The sequence below is a fragment of the Scardinius erythrophthalmus genome (assembly GCF_964197995.2).
Source record: "Scardinius erythrophthalmus genome assembly, chromosome: 21".
NCBI classification, from domain to species: domain Eukaryota; kingdom Metazoa; phylum Chordata; class Actinopteri; order Cypriniformes; family Leuciscidae; genus Scardinius; species Scardinius erythrophthalmus.
The window spans coordinates 4,009,809-4,032,831 of NC_138241.1; the positions used below are offsets into that span (position 1 = coordinate 4,009,809).

The following is a 23,023-nucleotide window of genomic DNA, read 5'->3' on the forward strand; positions in this document are numbered from 1 at the left end:
ATGTGTGTTTAGAGCATGTGTGTTAGAGCATGTGTGTTTAGAGCATGTGTTAGAGCATGTGTGTTAGAGCATGTGTGTTAGAGCATGTGTTAGAGCATGTGTGTTTAGAGCATGTGTGTTTAGAGCATGTGTGTTTAGAGCATGTGTGTTAGAGCATGTGTGTTAGAGCATGTGTGTTTAGAGCATTTGTGTTTAGAGCATGTGTGTTTAGAGCATGTGTGTTAGAACATGTGTTTAGAGCATGTGTGTTAGAACATGTGTGTTAGAACATGTGTTTAGAGCATGTGTGTTTAGAGCATGTGTGTTAGAGCATGTGTGTTAGAACATGTGTTTAGAGCATGTGTGTTAGAGCATGTGTGTTAGAGCATGTGTGTTAGAGCATGTGTGTTTAGAGCATGTGTGTTTAGAGCATGTGTGTTAGAGCATGTGTGTTTAGAGCATGTGTGTTAGAGCATGTGTGTTTACAGCATGTGTGTTAGAGCATGTGTGTTTAGAGCAAGTGTGTTAGAGCATGTGTGTTAGAGCATGTGTGTTTAGAGCATGTGTGTTAGAGCATGTGTGTTTAGAGCATGTGTGTTTACAGCATGTGTGTTAGAGCATGTGTGTTTAGAGCATGTGTGTTAGAGCATGTGTGTTAGAGCATGTGTGTTTAGAGCATGTGTGTTTAGAGCATGTGTGTTAGAACATGTGTTTAGAGCATGTGTGTTAGAACATGTGTTTAGAGCATGTGTGTTAGAACATGTGTTTAGAGCATGTGTGTTTAGAGCATGTGTGTTAGAGCATGTGTGTTAGAACGTGTTTAGAGCATGTGTGTTAGAGCATGTGTGTTAGAGCATGTGTGTTTAGAGCATGTGTGTTTAGAGCATGTGTGTTAGAGCATGTGTGTTTACAGCATGTGTGTTAGAGCATGTGTGTTTAGAGCATGTGTGTTAGAGCATGTGTGTTAGAGCATGTGTGTTTAGAGCATGTGTGTTAGAGCATGTGTGTTTAGAGCATGTGTGTTTACAGCATGTGTGTTAGAGCATGTGTGTTTACAGCATGTGTGTTTAGAGCATGTGTGTTAGAACATATGTTTACAGCATGTGTGTTTAGAGCATGTGTGTGTTAGAGCATGTGTGTTTACAGCATGTGTGTTTAGAGCATGTGTTAGAGCATGTGTGTCAGAGCATGTGTGTTTAGAGCATGTGTGTTAGAGCATGTGTGTTAGAACATGTGTTTACAGCATGTGTGTTTAGAGCATGTGTGTTAGAGCATGTGTTAGAGCATGTGTGTTTAGAGCATGTGTGTTTAGAGCATGTGTTAGAGCATGTGTTAGAGCATGTGTGTTTAGAGCATGTGTTAGAGCATGTGTGTTTAGAGCATGTGTGTTTAGAGCATGTGTTAGAGCATGTGTTAGAGCATGTGTGTTTAGAGCATGTGTTAGAGCATGTGTTAGAGCATGTGTTAGAGCATGTGTGTTAGAGCATGTGTGTTTAGAGCATTTGTGTTTAGAGCATGTGTGGTTAGAGCATGTGTGTTAGAACATGTGTTTAGAGCATGTGTGTTAGAACATGTGTGTTAGAACATGTGTTTAGAGCATGTGTGTTTAGAGCATGTGTGTTAGAGCATGTGTGTTAGAACATGTGTTTAGAGCATGTGTGTTAGAGCATGTGTGTTAGAGCATGTGTGTTAGAGCATGTGTGTTTAGAGCATGTGTGTTTAGAGCATGTGTGTTAGAGCATGTGTGTTTAGAGCATGTGTGTTAGAGCATGTGTGTTTACAGCATGTGTGTTAGAGCATGTGTGTTTAGAGCAAGTGTGTTAGAGCATGTGTGTTAGAGCATGTGTGTTTAGAGCATGTGTGTTAGAGCATGTGTGTTTAGAGCATGTGTGTTTACAGCATGTGTGTTAGAGCATGTGTGTTTAGAGCATGTGTGTTAGAGCATGTGTGTTTAGAGCATGTGTGTTAGAGCATGTGTGTTAGAGCATGTGTGTTTAGAGCATGTGTGTTTAGAGCATGTGTGTTAGAACATGTGTTTAGAGCATGTGTGTTAGAACATGTGTTTAGAGCATGTGTGTTAGAACATGTGTTTAGAGCATGTGTGTTTAGAGCATGTGTGTTAGAGCATGTGTGTTAGAACATGTGTTTAGAGCATGTGTGTTAGAGCATGTGTGTTAGAGCATGTGTGTTAGAGCATGTGTGTTTAGAGCATGTGTGTTTAGAGCATGTGTGTTAGAGCATGTGTGTTTACAGCATGTGTGTTAGAGCATGTGTGTTTAGAGCATGTGTGTTAGAGCATGTGTGTTAGAGCATGTGTGTTTAGAGCATGTGTGTTAGAGCATGTGTGTTTAGAGCATGTGTGTTTACAGCATGTGTGTTAGAGCATGTGTGTTTACAGCATGTGTGTTTAGAGCATGTGTGTTAGAACATATGTTTACAGCATGTGTGTTTAGAGCATGTGTGTGTTAGAGCATGTGTGTTTACAGCATGTGTGTTTAGAGCATGTGTTAGAGCATGTGTGTCAGAGCATGTGTGTTTAGAGCATGTGTGTTAGAGCATGTGTGTTAGAACATGTGTTTACAGCATGTGTGTTTAGAGCATGTGTGTTAGAGCATGTGTGTTTAGAGCATGTGTGTTTAGAGCATGTGTTAGAGCATGTGTTAGAGCATGTGTGTTTAGAGCATGTGTTAGAGCATGTGTGTTTAGAGCATGTGTGTTTAGAGCATGTGTTAGAGCATGTGTGTTTAGAGCATGTGTGTTTAGAGCATGTGTTAGAGCATGTGTGTTAGAGCAGAGAACCAGCACAGTAGCCACTACCAGAGAGGAAAGTGTACGCTGAAATAACCTCAGACTTTCCTGTCCTGTCAGCCGTTATACTGCGTATACTCCACACACTCTTCAATTGCAAAAGGAGGAAATTACTATTGTGTGTGTGTCAACAATTTTTGTGTAAACAAATGTATTATAATAGGCATTAATAATTCCTAAAAAAGTGGGTCACGGCTTGATGCCGATGGGGAAATGTGGGTCCCGTGGCCACACGAGTTGAGAACCACTGGCATAAAGCTATTCAAAACATCATTCAATGATAATCACAATTAATAATCGCAATTACAATTTCAAGGGAATAATCGACAATTATTAATGATTTTTGTCATAATCGTGCAGCCCGGATGGATGGATGGATGGATGGATGGAGGTATGGATGGATGGATGGATGGATGGATGGATGGATGGATGGATGGATGGATGGATGGATGGATGGATGGATGGATGGATGGATGGATGGATGGATGGATGGCTGATGGGAGGAGGATGAACACAAAGACAGGCTTCATGCCTCGTGTGGATGTGATTCATCGAGTATAAAATCACAGTAACAGTGAATCAGCCAGATATGGCCAATGCTTACACTGTCAGAGGAATGAGGGGAATGTTCTTTCACTCTTCTTTTACTCTATATGAATGATGTAATGATGCTCCAGCATGGATATTAAAGTCGTTTAATGGTTTATGGTGGATTATGGTGTTATGCTTTTCCCCATGTTCATCTGTGTTTAGTGTGTAATGTTGCGTTTTGATCATGAAAAAGCTCCAGTTCTTTTCTATATCAGTGTCAGTGTTTCTGAACTCCTGAAACGTTGGAACTCCTGAAAAGTTGGAGTAAATCACTCCGCACAAGTAGCAGTGCTTCGCCTTCTGAGAATATAGTTCCCAGTATGTATACGGTTAGAAGATGGCTGTGTCTCATGTGAACTTGTTATTTGTACATATCTATACTATACAAATCACAACATGTAAATAGGAAAATGTTTCACAGAAATGAAAAGTGTATGTAAGGACTTATCTAACTCTGGGGGATACGGTGAATAGCTAAAGTCCCAAAAAGTCGGCGTGTTCCTTTAAATCACAGCTTTTGCAACTTGATAATGACACGAAGTCATATTTTGTAATTTCAGGTTGTTGTTGTTGTTGTTTTTGATAAATCCTGCAGCCTTACAATATACTATAATCTCGTAATATTTGCCAGTCCGTTCAAATGATGCGTCAAGGAAGAGATTGTGCATTGTGGGATATAATATTGTGCACTTTAAATTATACTGCATATTTTGACAAATAGTGTGAGGTTATCCAGATATAGACACTGCCTTTGTGCACAAATGCATTTTTATCCAAAGAAATAGAAACCAGTCAATAAATGAAATAGCTAGAAGAAACAAATGTCCAAGACATTCATCTACACACAGCTGATCCTCATTAAAGTCTCTTTTCATCATGTTTGTGAACTGAGATCATCTAAGGAATATGACATGAATATTACCAAAGGCCATGTGAAGTAAATGGCTCTTAGAGACCGTCTGATAAACAAGAAAACAGTGAGGAAACTGTTTTAGAAAGTCAAAAGGAATCCATTTATATGAAGATCATTAGCTGTGTTTCCTAAGGCGAGCAGGATATTTGAGGTTAGAGAACAAACCCCTAACCCTGTATATTCAATTTAACATTGTGAAAAATGTGTGACTTTAATATTGCTACAGCTCAGATATCAAGGCATAAAAATAGCAGACTGCTGAACACATTGTCTCATTAGCCCCAGGTGTTATTTAATCAGTCTTTTGAGGTGTAATGATCGCACTGGGCCATATTGTGATTCTGATTTTATTGAAATGTACAGCTTGTTTGCACTTTTCTAAGCGACTGAAGTTGAACTTTTGCCTGCAGAAGGGCAAAACAGCCCAGAGATTTACAATGAATGAGCGACCCAAATTCTACAGCGCAGGATATAATAGAGACTGGGAGGTGGGCTCTTTTGAGCCAGTAAGCAACCAGATAGAACACCCTAGCAACCGCATAGCAATCCCCTAGCAACCGCATAACAATGCCCTGGCAACCACACAGAAAAAATGACTTTTGATCAGGCAAACAACACTAACATGAACGTGAAAAGGCGCAGTAAGTAATTCACTGCAACTATAAAGCCTGTAGGCACGATATTGAAGAAAAATGTGATATGCGATAACTCATTAAATAATGCGATATTCGATACGCGATATGATAATGCTTTAAGTGTGTAAAATAAACTTAAATTATCTTTATAATATATTTAACATTAAATATGTTTCTCATTCTTTTTGTGACTAGAAAACATCCCTACAGCTTCTGAAAGGGAACATCAGTGTTTTACTGTAGTATAAGAAGTGTTACTTTAACATCAGTGTAAACCACAGGGTTCAGGGGTTCACGTTATCCTACATTAGGGTTATTTAACAACAGAAACTGAATAATCAAATGTAAAAATAAAACACTGCTTAGTTTTCACTGTATGAATTACATGTATACTGATTCTTATTAAAGCTACAGAAGTTATTCAGCCGAGAGCAGCGAGGGATTTTCTCTTCGTCTTTTCTTCATGACCCGTTATTGCAAGCCGTTGCGATATGCATATATATGCAATATATACATGTGATATTTCCATAATTTTGATATATTGTGCAGCCCTAAAAGCCTGCAGTGTCATATTTCTAAGGCCTCTTAATAATCAACGAGATCAACATTTTGCTGAAAAACCTGTTGCTACTACATTCCTTCTGTAATCTGATTGATAGATTTTTAGCAAGTAAAATGCCTTTTAGTATAATTGTACAAACGTCCACGTTCAGCTCGTTTTAATAACGTAACAATGATGTTATGTAATGTTACGTAAACTTAAGAATAACTTTTATATTGTTAGCAATATGTCAACAGTTTTTAGAAAAATCATGTTCAAATGTGAGGATCAAATATGATCGTCAGGCTTTTGAAGAAGGTTTATTTGTTCACCTGTCAATCATCATTGTATTGCAATGCATTATACGATTTAAAACTACTGGCAGTAATATGTTGGCAGTAATAGAGAGACAACTTACATATTTAAATGTATTTTATCTAGGATGATCTGCAATACTGTTATAAAGATCTCATTGATTTACAGTTTAAGTGATAAGAATTTCATCTTAATATCAGAATTGTTTTGCTGTTTGGGCCTCTGAATAAAATGGAGGTTTTTCTTCTTCTTTGAGTATGAGCTCCATATTCTTATAATATCGTATTATATGATACATAATAAATGGGCCTGAGCTATCAAATATGATACTCAGCTCAAGTAAAAACACAAATGCAAAACTTTTTTTCCAGAGATCAAATAATCCAATCTTTTTTTTTTTCATATGTCGGGGATAAAAACTTCTAATATTCTAATAAAATCTTCAAGGTAATATGCTCAGTCACACTGGAGCTAAAAATACATCATGGTTTCCATAACACAGATACAAATCTTACAGAAACATTTTTGAATGTGAAAAAACAAAGACCTGATCATCTGAGATAGTGTCTTAGAAACACACACACACAAACACAAACATTACTTGAAACACTCCTAGACAAGGTTTGACTATGTCATTCAACAATGGCAAACAGCATGCCAGTGGTGGACGGTGGGTCATGTGACGACGGGTCATGTGACACTGCACCCTTTGGCATTTGCTGTGCCAGTGCTTCAGCTGGCTCGAGACCCTGCCCCAGTCTCTGTGACCCGGAGCCTCGTCACAGGTGTGATATTACACATTCCAGGCTGGACGGCTATTTATGGGTGTTACTTCGAAAGTTTACACTTGCCAAGCGGAAAGAAACACTTTCCTCAGAATCTCATAACTCTAACTAATAACAGAACCATGGCTATGAAGCAACTGATACGAAGAGTGATTTAAAGGGGTCATGGCATGATTATTATTATTTTGTTTTATATGTTTCTTGAGGTTCAATTATAATGTTAATCAAGTGTTTTGCACAAAAAAACGTGATTTACAAACAAAGCGTTATGAAATCATTTACTGGCGGTTTGTGATCATACAGTCGCTGCTTCATCTTTCAACACAAGTTTCTTTGTGACTCTGCATTACACTGTAAAAAATTTCTAACCCTCCCAAATCAAAAATTTCAAGTGACCGATAACATCTAAATTTTTCAATTGGCCCAAGTGAAATTCTGTAAATTTCAATTGGCCCAAGTGAAAATCTGTAAATTTAATTTTATAATTTACAGAATTTCACTTGGGCCAATTGAAAAATTTAGATGTTATCGGTCACTTGAAATTTTTGATTTGGGAGGGTTAGAATTTTTTTACAGTGTACACTGAGCCTTGATTACAAAGCAAAATGCTCCGAACAAACATATAATCCTCAGACGTGATCCGGGACGCCATTAATATATAGAGGGTTTGTATTGATGTCACTTTCCCGCGGGAACACACTCCCTCAGCCGGACTGAGTGGCAGAAGAGCTGCTGAGTGACTGGATTTAATAGGGGAAACTGCCAAAACGCGAATAAAACAAATGATTATCAGTTTAAACTAAAGGTTGGACTCGATATAGTGTTCCTTACAACTTAACAAAGATCCAGTGATCATGGATACTGACATGCAGCAGGAATCGTGTTTCCTGACATTTATTTCCACGTTGGGGAAATCCATAAAGCACATTTGCCTGTGAATGCTTTATATAAATACAATATAGGTCTAAATCCAGGTGATCACTTACTATATCAATGTTATATATATATATATATATATATATATATAATCATATCATCTAGCCTTAAAACTTGTACAATAGCTTTTGTCAGTGTTTATTTAAAAACATCCAATTATGCAGAATAAGATGATAAATATTTAATTGATGTCAATAGGGTATGATTTTACCCCTAAATTTAGCATATTGACACAAAATGATACTGCAAATCCAGCTTTCGCTGCCTGGATCCAGTTGCTTCTCTGTTCTGTAGCTTTCTTGGATTAAATAAATGCTTTGTTTATAATGAGGAGGATGTTTTAATCTCTGAAACTTGCAGGATGTTTTAATGGTCCAAAGACCTCTAATATGTCAAAAGATCAAGCAAATTTGATTTCTCATGTCATGATCCCTTTAAAACGCTGCACTTTGTTTTGGATGTGCTATGACACGTAAAGCTGAAGTATGTCATTTCTGTGCCACTTTCTTGCTTTCTGAAACATCCACCCAATGTCATTGGCTGAGCTGATGTATATTGGCAATGTTTTAAGAACAGCACAGAGCCACAATATTTACACTTTTCTGTCAGTCTTAGGTCATGTTCAGACTGCAGGCAAAAGTGGCCCAAATCCTACATTTTGCTTATTTTCCCATAAAAGTGCGAACAGCACAAACCACACGCAATCTGATCTTTTTGATTTTGATACAAATCTTTATAATTTTTATCTCTTCAATTTCTCATTGTGAGATAAAGTCTCACATGGTGGAAACAAGCTTCCATATAACATTTTAACCATTATTGTGCATTTTTTACTCAATATTTGCAAGTGCAGTATATTTGAATGCATATTGGAGCATTATGCTGTTAATTTAGCAACATGCTAACATAAAATTTCACTGGAATCGATAGCAAGTAGAGTTTCCAATGTGCTTTACATGAGAAATGTGTATGACGCACACAATTTCTGAATATGTCGAGCGTTTCAAATCAGTCGCTTTTGACAGTCAGCGGTTCACTGCACAAGTCCAGAAGTCCAGAACTGTGAAACTGCTCGTCTGATTTGCTTAGGACATCAAAAGATGCTGACCTCACACCAAGGACAGCAAGTCCAAGCGAATAGCACAAGTCCAATCCTTGACCGAATCCTGTCAGAAACCTCAACAGGCATCAGTCACAGCAAAATCTCCAACAAAACTAGTTTCAGACCGGCTTCCAAGGCACCATAACATCACGTCTAACAATTCAGGTGGGATTTAAAGATAACCAAGCAAATATTTAACTGACTACAATTAGGGTTGGGTATTATTGGATTTGGAATCGATTCCGATTCTTATCAATTCACAGTTTTGATTCCAATAAAGTAAAATAAAAAAATGTCAAACATTTATATATCACACATATTTATTCTGTGTCTTTTTGCAAAACATTCTGTTGCAACTGAATACCACAAACAAAAATCAGCAGCTGGAAATGCTGGAATACACTACACGATTTTTGTGCGTTTTGTTCATTCAAGCGCAAAAAGACCCGAAAGAGAACTCAATTCAGTATTTGCGCAATACATGAAAGATATGTGCAAGTACATGAGCTTCAGATGTGTGTGCGCTTCAGATATGTGTGCGCTTCAGATGTGTGTGCACTTCAGATGTGTGTGCGCTTCAGATGTGTGTGCGCTTCAGATGTGTGTGCTTCAGATGTGTGTGCGCTTCAGATGTGTGTGCACTTCAGATGTGTGTGCGCTTCAGATGTGTGTGCGCTTCAGATGTGTGTGCGCTTCAGATGTGTGTGCTTCAGATGTGTGTGCGCTTCAGATGTGTGCGCTTCAGATGTGTGTGTGCTTCAGATGTGTGTGCGCTTCAGAAAACAGCTCTCTTTCGGAAAACCGCACGTGAGTGCCAAATTCAGTTCTCTTTCGCCTCTACTTGCACTTAAATGGTTCAAAATCACATTAAATGCGCACATAGGAATCGATAAGTATAAATTTGAATTTTATAACAAGTATCTGATTCCTGACCATAAGTATCAGATTCCAAAATGAAAATGAAACTTTAAAGCAGACATTTTATTCTTCCAACAACAAAGACAATGGGATATCAAACATGGCAGCCAGGAATAGATCTAAGCCGCCTTCAAAAATCAGCCAGATGAAGACACCTTCATAGACGGGACGCCATGCAACACTGGATTTAGACGTGCCTTGGTGTCTTTTTCAGGTTTTTGGACACTGTTATGACACTGATGTTCACTTTCAGAAGCTGTAGGGATGTTTTCTAGTCACAAAAAAATGTGAAACATATTTAATTTTAAATATATTATTAAGCATGATCATATCACATATTGAATACCGCATTATTTAATGAGTTATCGCATATCACTCACATTGTTCTTCAATATCGTGCCTTCAGGCTTTATGGGGTAATGTTGCAGTGAATTACTAACTGCGCTGTATTTTAGGCATTTAACACGTAATTGCTGCAGGTGTGCTAACATGACACCCTTGACCACCACAAAACTTCCCTACAGTCTAGAAACCTGAGAAAGTTGTGCATGAAAGTAGCAATATATTTGATGGCACATGAATTAAATTCATCTGACCTGGTTAAATGCAACGTGTCTGAGCGTATGAACTAAATATATCGTGGCCCTGTATTTTACTACAGTGTGACGGGATACTACAGCTAATACGTACAAATACTACTGGCTCTTTTATGCAAATGAGTTCTCTGGAATTCCAGGTTTTCTGCAATCCTCTAATCATCATAGTACTGTGGTTTACCCAGACAAAACATGTAATCACCAGAAAGGGCTAATATTTCAAATCCCCTGGTTGCTTTTCTTCTCTGCTCTTCACACACATGAGAACTCAGTCACATAAATCACAAAAGACTTGCGGATGTAAAACGTGTTGGTTCTGTGTACACTGTACAGTATCTTTAGAATTTCACAAAAGAGCTTCTTATCGTAGTGGAAAGGAGTCAGGCTCAAAAGAAACTGCGAGACGCACCCACTCCTGAGTACATCTTGAGCATTCCTAGACACACAATGTTCAAAAAGACAAAGGCTTATGCAATTTATGACCGTAACCTGTTAATGTGCATGGTAATGGTGCATGAGCCTGAAGAAGGATCCATGTTCAAGTCTCAAATTCACAGGCCTATTTAAACGTGCGCATTTGGGTCCGGATCAAAAGTACAAGATTAAGGCGTTTTGAAAGGAACCGATTTAATCTCATCTTGGATGAAACGCCTCTGGTTTACAAGAACACCACTCCAAGAAAAACCTTTAATACCCAATTATCCAGGTATTGTCCCACACATGTTCAGTGCTACTTATCTCGACACCAAAAACCAACTCAATTCCATAAAGTAACAGGACACTAACTTACAAATCAACCATTACATAAGTTATATGTTTAAGTGTCTGATAAGTGATTCATTTCTGCATTTTATATGACAAATGTATACAATAATTGAAGCATTACTGCAACAATGAAAACATAACATGCATTATGAGAATAAGTAGAGATGCACCGATGTATCGGCCAATAAAAGCAATTATTTTCACTATCGGCCATCGGACGACTGATGATCAGGGCTGATTACAGGGCCTGAATTTCATTTTGGAAAATGGGCGGGAAATCCCCCCTTAGGTGATTCTTATGGGGGGGAATTTTTAATTTGAGGGGGGAGTTTAGACTTTTTTTTTAATTACATTTATCTCGCCTAAATGTATGCTTAGCCTACTCATTGCATTTTTACAATGGGGTCATTTTGTTCTTAAGAATTTACACAACTCAAGGAAGCTTGATTTCAATCTTTGAATTAAATTGAAAAAAGTAGCACAAATAAATACAATAGAATAAAGATATCAATAAAGAGAAATAAAGAGAAAAGTTTTTGCTTAGGTCTAAAACTAGTAGGCTATTCAGAAATACTACAGAGACTGAATAAAGTAGCCTAATCAAATGTAAAATAACACTGGGTAGTATTTTAGTCCTGACTAAATTAAATTCATAGGCTATTAATCCTGATTCCTTAAAATGAAAGCTATGTTTTGTTGTTTTGACAAACAAATTAATGACAGACACATATGGCTGCTGTCCCTTTAAGAGCTAGTGCACGGATCCTGTTTTCATTATACGGTCACGTGCGATTTATGCTTATTTAAGACATAACCGACTGTGTTTAGATTAGAGGATACTCTCCAAGACCGAAATTGACATCATTTTCTTATGTTTTTGACTGTTAAAGCGATTTATAATCCACGAAAAATAACTTTTGTTACCCGCGAGCTGTTTGTGAGGCTGCTTTACTCTATGTATGTGTGCAGAGAAAAAAGCATCTCTCAGACAGCGCGCAAGTACCGAAGAGTTTAAAATCGCGTGACTGTTTAAACTGGTGAGACTTGAAAAGACGTGCAAATGGTAAACTTTAGTTACTCGTGATGCAATGCTGGCCCGATCGACTCCCGAAACGCGAGAGTGTATTTCCGCCGCCTGCTGCGCGCTTAACGATTGCATTGTGCAACCCATTTTGAGAGACGCGAGATAGAAGACGCAGCGCCGCTGAATCACTCACGCTGTTTGTGAAATTGCGTCTCGCAGACAGTTTTAAAATGACTGATTTGATTTTCCATCTGCGTGGATTAATTTACTAATACAACCTGAACCTACATGCTAAAGTGAATCAATGTTTGCGGGAATTTCCCGCATTATAAATGGGAGACCTGCGGGAATGATAAAAAATATGCGCAATACCCGCAATCCCGCACCGAAATTCAAGCCCTGGATTATATCCTGTCAATCAAAAGTGGACAGTCAGACTGCAACTCATGCTGTGTGTGAAGAAAATCTCTCTTGTGTTGAATTTAGGGCAAGTTAACGTGACAATAATGCATTAATAGTTCAAAATATCTTCATGAAAGCAGACTCTATTCTCTGAATCTCCTGTAGTTCAGGGTTGTTGGTCCGTGGTTTTTCCTACATCAAACATGATTTTTAACGCCTCGCATCCAATAATCACAAAGAGCTTTGTGCTTGTTACTTCTCTTAAGAAACAAAGTCTCAGCTTTCAAATTCTGTCCATTTTATCATGAAATTCAAACAATAAATGGCGTTTTGACACACTTAAATAAATGTGACATGAGAGATCACTGTAGCGCAGTTCAAGCGAGTCTTTTCTTCCACTTTAATACAAGTTATAGCATGAAAAAACAAGCATGAACATCAGAAGGTATGTTGAAATATAAAGTACAACTTACTGAAATGAATCACGTCTCATGTAATCTCTCAATCAGTGTTTCAACCGCAGAAAGACGTCAATAAAACAGCTTGTGAACAATGTCACTCAACGTTGCATTTACCTCAGGAAAGTTATCCAGTGTTCACAGTTCATTAGTTAGCTGTAAAAACACCAGAGAGGAGCTTATTTAATAATACATGTATGTTTGAATAAATTATGTGCAACTAATTTGTATACAAAATTTCTATTTTTATTATATCTGAAAATAAATAGCAGTTGAATATAATAGTTTGGGCTTTGTTGTTAATAATAATAACTTTCCTGTGTAGTTTACAGCATTAGTTGTGAGAGATTTTTTTCAAATCTCATAAAATAAAAATCAAATGATTATTATTATGTTTCCCAAATATCAGTGCTGATTTTTTTTCTTATACTTAACTGTTTTTTAGTGATTGTTTTATTTCTGCTATTGATAAATATATTTATATACAGTACATATACAGTATATATATATATATGAAGAGTTCAGATGCAAAAGCCTTTAAGTGCCATCTGAAATTTTCTTCTAGAATGATCATTTTTATCAAGCTCGTATATTTAAGTTCAGCAATTTCACTTAAATGGCAATGAAAATAACCTATTAATTGTCATTTAAGTGAAATTACTGAACTTAATTATATGAGCTTGATCAAATATATATATATATATATTGATAGATGTTGTTGCCTTCTCCCCACATATGAAGTGTACATTGACTCTAGTTTAAATTGTAGGCTACTTTACATTATGCTTGACAATCAATGCAGCTTCGCCAACACTGACCCCTTCCCACACACTTAGCGCTGCACAATATACATTCAGCATGGATGTTCACAGTAGGGCTAAAGAGAGACGTTTAGCGCGAGAGAAAAGGCCAGACAGTGCATGTGAACATCTTTTGTTCTGAGAACAGCTCCATCAGTGTTACTGTATAACTCTACGACGTCACTTCCAGGAATGTTTCCACCAAACATCAATTTTATCATTGTCAATGTTTCCCACTCTCTAGAGAACTGCATTAATGGACTCCTGACAATCGCAGTGAAGGGGAAAATATTACATTGTTGAATGATATATCACATTTTATGCATTTGTACTTCATTAAAAAAATGAAGCTGTAATGAACCCACTTCACTTTTTTTCAAATATGGAATGTTCTGGTGATGATTCGAGGAAGGATATTCAGAGCATCACAGTTTCCAGTGTCTGAAGCCTCGCTCACATGGTTTAAAAGTCATTGTGAAGAGCTAAAACTGGATTCAACATGAGGAAAATAGTATGTGTCATTAATGCCTTAACAAAGAATAAAGAACCCATGTTTAATTCAAATTAAAAGTGCTTTTCTTTAATTTACGATTACGATTACGATTCAACTTTATTATCATTTAGCAAAGTTGTTGGACAATACAAGTTTTCCAAATGACATGTCTACCAATATAAGTGGCAGTATAAACAGGTAAACAGTGCAGTAAGTGCAGTGCAGTTTTTTTTGTTTTTTTTTTATATCTCAAGTTTAGCGTTTCTTGCGACTGGTTTGTCATTTTGGTCATTAAAATCACAACTGACATCCCCAAGAAAGCGTTACAGTAAACAAGTGAAGCTATTATGTGTTGAGACTTCATGTAGATTCCTTGTTAATCTTCCTTAAAGCAAAAAGATTTGTTTATAAAAGATTCCTTTCAGAAAACACAGCTATAGCATAAACTAAAGCACATGATACACCAGCGCAGTGCCATTTATTGAATATTCACACAATAAATCATTTGTTTTGTGTCTCGCAATGAGAGAATTAAGCAGCGGCGGTTTCTTCATTAGGGCGATCGGGCGACGCACCACTAAAGTGTGAAAGGGACTTTTTCAATCTCATTCAACCACAGAGTTACGCTAGCAGTCACTCACTGTTGTTCTGCCTCTGGATATAGTCCAATCAGCGCCGAGTCACGTTCTGTGGAGTACCGCCTCTTTTTGGGCGATTTCACTCTGGCTGAGAATCGCCCAGAGTCTTCCCATAGACTTACATTCAAAGATTTTTTTTTTCGAACTGCAGGCACTGCAATGCATTCTCTATGGGTTCCGGGAGGGCTCGCACTAACGTGCTTTCGTCATCATACGTAACCTTAACTTGTGCAGCGATTGGTGGAAACAAATGTACCTCTAATAGTATTTAGCCATAAGCTGAAGTGACATCCAATAATTTCCTCAGTGCATAACTTACATTTCACGGACATATTCTCCATCTGTAAATGTTAGAAAGTCCAGTCATGAGTGGGCGAGCTTTCTGCAAGCTATACTTCCGTGAACGAGCGCCCCCGCGTGCATGCGCGCCGAACAGACGGAGCGCAATGAATAGGAGCGCAATTATTCTGACTAAAATATACATTAGCACTAAATTATAAATATATTTAGCTAAAACATTTGTTGTTGAATATTTGTTGTTGTTGGTAAACATAAATGTGCTAGAGAATTTCAAACCTACATGTGTATTTTTATGATATTAGCTTTTTTTTTTTTTTTTTTGGTTTAGTAAATTTAACTACTTCTTTAAAAAGCATTATTTTGTTTTTAGATTGTAATGTTGCAATGTTAGAATGTAATGTGATTTGACCCCTTTTTGGATAGACTGCAGATAGACAGCAACACTATGTTTGTTTTTATAACCTTCAATATGAACATTGTTTGTAGGACAATATCGATCAGGATATAATTTTTTTTTTACAAATTAAATACAGGTTTTTTTTATTCAAATAGAAAAATAATAATTAAATACTCAGATTATACCATACATCGCCATTTAGCCCAAAAATTCAGATTTATTTGGCAATTGGCTACCCTACCGGCTGAAGTTTTAGCTAAACTTTAGGCTAATGATATAGCTACATTATTATCACTGTTAAATTGTTATTTAACAATAAGCCAACATTCCGTCCTGAATTAAAAATTCAGTTTGTTGTGCCCCCCCAAAATTTTTTAGCACCAGCCGCCACTGGAATTAAGAGGTTTTAAACTTCAGTAGAAAATGTTATTACGATTCATTTCTATGAATCAGTTCCAACTGCAATCAATTAAAAAAAAAACTATTCAGCGATTTATCTCCATCACAAGTCAAAAACGTTTCCACAGAGACGAGTTCAAACATTTTACTAAAGCTGCAAGTAGGTAAATATTGCATTATTAAGCATTGTTATCACACTTGCAAATACATGCTATACTGAACAGCATCAAAAGCTATATAGATCATTAGTTATAGCTCAATGTGTTCTGCCTCTGCTTACGCAGCACTAGTTGGCAGCCAGGTTTGTTAACGGTGACCAATAAACTAGCTCTGATAACCTCTGACCTCTAGTCAAACACTCAACAACAGGGACTTTAACAACATCGCCTATATGAGACAGATTCCAGAAAATCAGGAATGTTTGGGTGTTTTCAACACTGTTCGTGTCAACCAACAAAAACAGCTTAAATATGTACAGAAAAACGATAATAAATAACAAAGATAAAAACTTATTTGTCAAGCGTATCGCCTGCAGAAAGCAAAAATCTCAGAATCAATGACCCTTAATCATATGACTGCAGCAGCCTCACACACACACACACACACACACACACACACACACACACACACCACAGCTGACTGTGAGCTTATGATACTCAACAGCTGATAGACTCTCTTCTGCTCGGCTTGAGCTACAGAAACAACACAGATCCGCTTCACCTGAACACTCAATCATCTGTTCCTGAAGTGTTAGAGACAGAGCTCGACTGGCAGGATGATGCTGAGAAATAAAACCCATCCCTGAGCCAGGACTAATGATCCACATGTCATTGTAAATGCATGAGGGGGAGAAGCATTCAGAGACAACACAACACACTGATCAATAATCACAAGTCCACAATGGGCTCAAATTACAAAAATCAGGAGCAATTTACTATTAATTAAGGATCCATTTGTTTACATTATGCTTAACATGGACAAACAATGAACAATACTTCTGATGCATTTATTAATCTTAATTTCAACATTTGCTTACACATTATTAAAATCAAAATCTGTTAATTTTATTTAATGAACCTGAGCTGACATGAACTAACGATGAACTGCTGTATTTTGATAAACTCACATTAGCAAAGATTAATAAATAGTGTAACAAATGTATTGCTCATTGTAATGGTTTAACATTAACCTTATTGTATTGTTACTCAAAAATCTGATACAATCCATCTGAACACATAAACAGAGCGATATTTCTTCAATATTTGTAATAGACAGGCAGAAATGTCTTGTCTTATATTGTTTCAGGTTTATCATTTGTTAATTTACCAAGTAAATGGTTTCTGCATGTGCACTTATAAAAGAAAAATAATGACAAATGTATTTGAAACAAAAAAAGCATGTTGAATTGCACTTATTGAAAATTGTATTTCATCGTTGAAATAGAATTTGAACCACTGTATTTTTTGGAAGCGAAATCATAAAATGAAATCAAATGGACCAAAAAATGACTGTCGAATATTATGTTTTTAAACAGACTCAATATTTTGGAAGTGTAGGATTATTGAAATTTTAATAATGAAAATGTGTGTGAAATGTTGAATTTCAGACCATACAAAGGTAAGCCCTGAAAATAAATACAATGGAATAAAATGCAAGCACTGTTAATGCAATGGATTTTTTATATATATATATATATATATATATATATATATATATATATATATATATATATATATATATATAAGCGCAATTCAGCATGCTTTGTAAACAATGACCCATTGTATCAGTCCATGAAACATGTATAACGCTGATGTTCTGCCACCGTTAACTCTCGCGCTGCCACTCGGGAACGACAGGGTCATCGGGCAAAATTCCACCCATTTGATTCAAAACTGAATTGATTCTTTACCTTTATACTTCTCAAGCACATCCTCGTACGCCTGGAGATACTCCAACTCGTCGGCGAGCATGTACGGAGCCGGTCCGTAACGGGCCATTCCCGGAGCGGTCGAGACTGGTCATTTACCGAACTGAAGCCCTGCCCGAGTGACCGAGCGAGCGAGCGATGAGCGCGGGGACCGGCGACGCCCCTGCCGCCCGCCCACATCCACAACCCGGCCAATGAGCGCGGCCTCCCTCTCCGCTTCAGCCGTAAATCTCCGCGTGCGTCCGGTGAGAGGACGAGCTGTGGTGTTATAACAGTAACTGTCGTTCACTGTATCATCACTCCCAGCAATAACAAAAATCTTTATGATTATGTGAGATTTTGCATGCTCATTTTGCAAATTCTACTCTTGCTGACACTGTGCACGTATGTTCAGCATTCATCCGGAATGCTATATATATATATATATAAAATATGCGACTACATGCACGGGATAATGTGTCATCATGCTCATGCACAGTCATCCTCTATTTTAGACGCGCGCGCTCGTGTTCACTGGCTGCCATGTGTCTGTGCGCGTGCACGTGCTCTCCAAGGTCCTAGAACCAGAAGATTCATGATTCCTGTTCTCGCGTTTACACTGGGAACATGATGCGACTCGACCACTGTCATTTACAACACCTCTTCAAGCAGATGCCGAGCCATCTGAACTTCATAACACTTCAGACCGTGCAGCTTTGTTTCTAATCTCACAATGCATGTTATTTTATATGTGTCTACGTTATTATTGTTCTATAAACCTATTAAAAGAAAAAATATTTATCATAGAAATACCAAATGATGAACTGCAGACTGTTTGTATATATAGAATATCAAGTTTTTAGATAGATAGATAGATAGATAGATAGATAGATAGATAGATAGATAGATAGATAGATAGATAGATAGATAGATAGATAGATAGATAGATAGATAGATAGATAGAAAGATAGATAGATAGAGACAGACAGACAGACAGACAGACAGACAGACAGACAGACAGACAGACAGATAGATAGATAGATAGATATTACAATTATGTCATCAATGTTAAAAATAAAGGTTTATTGGCATTGATGGTTTCATGAACAATCGTTATGAAATCTTTCAACTCCACAAAAGGTTCTTTAGATTATTAAAATGTTCTTCTGGTCTTTTTAAAATCTTTTCTCTGAAATGTTCTTTGCGTTCCCCAAAATGGTTCATAGACACTGCGAAAAACCTCTTTTGGAAAGTGTCTTTTTAGGAGCGCATTGCCATGACCCCAGTCCCGTGTTGAAGCATTTGCTACAGAAGCCTAGGAGAGCATGTCCTCTCATTCCAGAGCTGGAGAACACACACATTACAGATTGCTGATTCATCTTTCAGCCTTGAGCTTTTAAAAACAACACTGGCCTCCAGCTACCAAAACACTTTCAGAGTCCATCACGTTCCACTTATTATATTTTCTTATGATGATGATGATGATGATGACCTGTGGATTCCTGACCACCACCCAAAACCAGCTAAAGTTCCAGTGCCTTTTTAATACTTAACCTTAAAACCCAAACAAAGTGAATGTGTCATCGTTTGTTATTATTTCTCCAGATCTTGTGTAGATCATTGATCAAACAGTAAAATGGCAGCTGGCCTCCTCATTTTGTACGGGTGTTTACGGGAGCAGACAGACAGTGAGAGTGGGGGATATTTTGGTTTCAGTTTCAGAGTCCATCAGAAGAAACATTACACTTATTATATTTTCTTATGATGATGATGATGATGAAGACCTGTAGATTTTACAGGTAAAGCATACCCGACCACCACCCATTCCCAGCTAAAGTTCCAGTGCCTTTACTTAACCATTTCTAAAAACCCAAACAAAGTGAATTTGTCATCGTTTGTAATTATTCATCCAGCTCTTGCATCTCATTGATCAACCAGTAAAATGACAACAGGCCTCGTGATTTTGAATGGATGTGTATGGCATGTTTTGTTTCCTACCCGCGATCCTGAGCACAGCTCTCTCCGCGGGGTCCAGCACGGATCCTCCCTGGATCTTCCGCTTCGACCGCTCGTGTCTCGGTAAATTCCACGGTAACGTGTCTCCCGGTGCCGGTGACACCGAGCCAGACTTCACACTGTACTCTTCATCATCTGAGAAATCCGCCGAGGAAGACATGGAGCAGCGCAGGGACGCGTTCCCAGACCCGGAGCTCTGTGTGGAGAGACAATAGACCAGCAATAAATCGCGTGATGAGGAAAGCAAACCAACGCGGTGCGCGTAATCTCACCATCACTGCGATCACAATACACGGAGATTACCGGACACATCGGAATGCACCTCTCCGCGTAAAGACTCAAATCATCACAGATCGACAATAAAACAAAACCCCAGCACAGGATGAATCGCATGTGGCTCCCCCAGCAGGACGACAACACTCACCGCTGTGTACATCTCTAAATGATGGGCAGAAATCCTACTTCCACTTGCCAGTCACATACGGCGATGTCATTTCGGGTTGAACCACACCCTTGTGACGGTCCTCCGTCTCGCGTCGCCCGGGTTGATCCAAAGCATGAAACAGTGCGAAATACCCCCGAGACAGATACACAGATACACGGAGAGAGAGAGAGAGCAGCACACACACACACACACACACACACGCGCGCGCGCACACCGCGTCACCATCTGACACACACGGACAGAAGCGAGTCTGGTGTTACAGCGCCATCACGGGACGCGCGCGCACTGATGCTGATCTCACCGGTGCACCGTTCAATTTCAACAAAAAGTAATGTTGGTGTTGATCAAAAATTGATAACTTTATTTAGTTGTCTTTCAACAAATAGACTAGCTATATACAAAAAAAAAATCTGTCATTATTTACTAAATAATTTACATTGTTTACATTTCCTCCGTGGAACACAAAAGGAGAAATTGTGAAGAAGTTGACTCTGCTCTATTATGGGCTAAAACAACAATTTCGGCTGTCATGCTGCGACATTAAAAATAACAATAATAGGATTTTTCAGTGAAATATCCCATTAGTAAATTTCGTTTTGCTATTGTAGTATATTGTCATAACTTTCTCTGTTTCTCCAGCTAAAGCTAATCTTTTTGCATGTAACCTTCTCCATTTTTGATCTTGAAATCATGTTCTTCGTAAGTGTTTAAATTTTGTTAAAAGGCATCAAGTAACCTATATTGGGAAAAATTGGTGTAGAAATAATTTTCACAAAAAATAATTTATAATAAAAATAGTAAAAAAAAATGAATGTTAAAATAATTAAAAAGAAACGGCAAGTAACACATTGAAATAAACTTGAACTTTGAAATAGCATTTTCTTGTAAAACACTGGTAATATTGCAAAATGTGTGTGTGTGTGTGTGTGTGTGTGTGTGTGTGTGTGTGTGTGTGTGTGTGTGTCCACAAAGATGGCGATATCTAAAATCCTTGTCCTCGTGGGGACATTCTTTGTTCCCCGTGAGGAAAACAGCTTATAAATCAGACTAAGTGATGTTTATTGAAAGTGTAGAAATGCAGAAAGCTTTGTGTGATGAGTAGGTTTAAGGGTAAGGGTTAGGGTTAGTGTAAGGGGAGAGAATATACAGTCTGTACAGTATGAAAGCCATTATGTCTATGGAAATTCCCCATAAAACATGAAAACATAACATGTGTAAATATTCACAGAAGTAAAAGCTCCGACAACTCTCCCTGGTCCCCTCAATCTTCAGCTTTAAGAATGGAAACCATGTGAAGTGTGAATGTGAGTGAACAGGTGCGAGGCACGCTGTCAGAGAGCGTCTGTGCCCGACAGCATGTGCTCCAGTGGGGTTTGGAGAAACAAACACATACAAACGGTCAAATATTTAAAACAATTTGATATTGACATGTTCCCAAGTTTAAAAGAAATGCTTGGTTTTTCACTGAAGAAGCACTGAAAGACTTCAGTAATATGCATGGCAATAATTTCTATAAACTGTTTCAGCAAGTGTCCACACATATACAATGTTCTGGATTTAATAAAAAAAAAAAAAAACAGTATATAATGTGTATACACATTAGTCCAGTCATTTTAAGCCAAAATGGGGGTCAACCTTCTGGGGGACGAGTCTGAGGGAAGAACAGGAGACAATGGTCAGGAGAATGCAGAAGACAAAAGGTAGGTAAAATAAAAAGTGAATCCCCAGAAACAGTCCCACAGACCCAGCGCCAAACCCCATCTCTGCAGTAATAATGAATAAAGGCTGGTTTCTAAAGTACTTCTTCCCGCCTCTATGTATTAATGGTAGCCTAAATGGGTTCCATTCAGACCTTAACATTAAGTATTTTACTGTTATATGTCAACAAGATTCAACAAGACATTTACTCCTGGCTAGACCCAATGTTTAGATCTGTTGTGGTATTTATGCAAATTAGCACATACGTAATTAGATTATGCACGTTTGTCCATGTTAACAAACAATTAAAAAAAACTTGTAATACATTTTTTGTTTGTCTTGATTTAAGTAATCAACTCAGTAATTTCCATGGTGATATCTAAAGGTTAAAAATGTTACCCTATTCACGTGAGAAAGATAATGAATAGGCGTATGAATAGGCTATATTTGGGTCTTCTTCTAAACTTTCCCCTAATGGGATTCTTCGGGGCTTTTTCCTCCTTACTCAGGACATATTGAGGATACAAAATCAGTTGAGTTTGCTTCTGTTGCAATTTGTTCAACCTTTTTTCATAAAATGACTGGACTACATTTGGTTTGTGTCTACTATCACCAGGTTAAAAGAATATAGCACCATTAAAGATTGTGGTCCAGTACGTCCTTGTTGCTTCCAAACTCACAGATTTACACATACAAATATCATTAAGTCAGACTACTTTCACTACATTTGAAAGAAACTAAATACGTAATACATACTGTGCTTGAGGTTTCTCAGCATGCATGTGGTGCATAACACACTGAATCAAACTTACATTTCTGTTATAGTGAGTACACTATACAGAACAAACCACAAACAAAGTTCAGTTCATTTTAAAAATGACTTAAAGTGCCCCTATTATGCTTTTTTGAATATTACCTTTCATGTATTATGTAATATAGCTGCTGTTTGAGAATGTAAAAGCTCTGCAAAGTTTCAAAGATAAAAGTGCACAACAAATAAAGTTGCTGTTTCGTAAAAGAAAGAATCGATTCTGAAAAGCTGAAACGAGTCGTCAGTAACTCAGTCTCACTTCATCCCTGCGTAACAATGTCACTAATTTCAATTCAATTCCTTTTATTGTCACTGCATGTATTATACAATGAAATGAATTAGCAAACCTTAC

The 23,023-nt window shown here is 37.6% G+C and overlaps 1 protein-coding gene across 3 annotated transcripts in view; it reads right to left on the reverse strand.

The window, feature by feature from the left end:
- Positions 1 to 20,289, reverse strand: part of dst (dystonin) — a 204,039-nt gene extending 183,750 nt beyond the window's left edge. For 2 of the 3 annotated variants that reach the window (XM_081350186.1, XM_081350187.1), the window contains exons 1-2: positions 20,142 to 20,289; positions 19,700 to 19,913 (exon numbers count right to left, since the gene is read on the reverse strand). In XM_081350186.1, coding sequence (XP_081206312.1) covers positions 19,700 to 19,913; positions 20,142 to 20,153 — 226 coding nt within the window. In that variant the 5' untranslated portion in view covers positions 20,154 to 20,289. Of the gene's footprint in view, positions 1 to 17,704; positions 17,863 to 19,699; positions 19,914 to 20,141 lie in introns of those variants that run through there. The other variant, XM_081350188.1, reaches the window with a different exon arrangement.
- Positions 20,290 to 23,023: the final 2,734 nt, after the last annotated feature.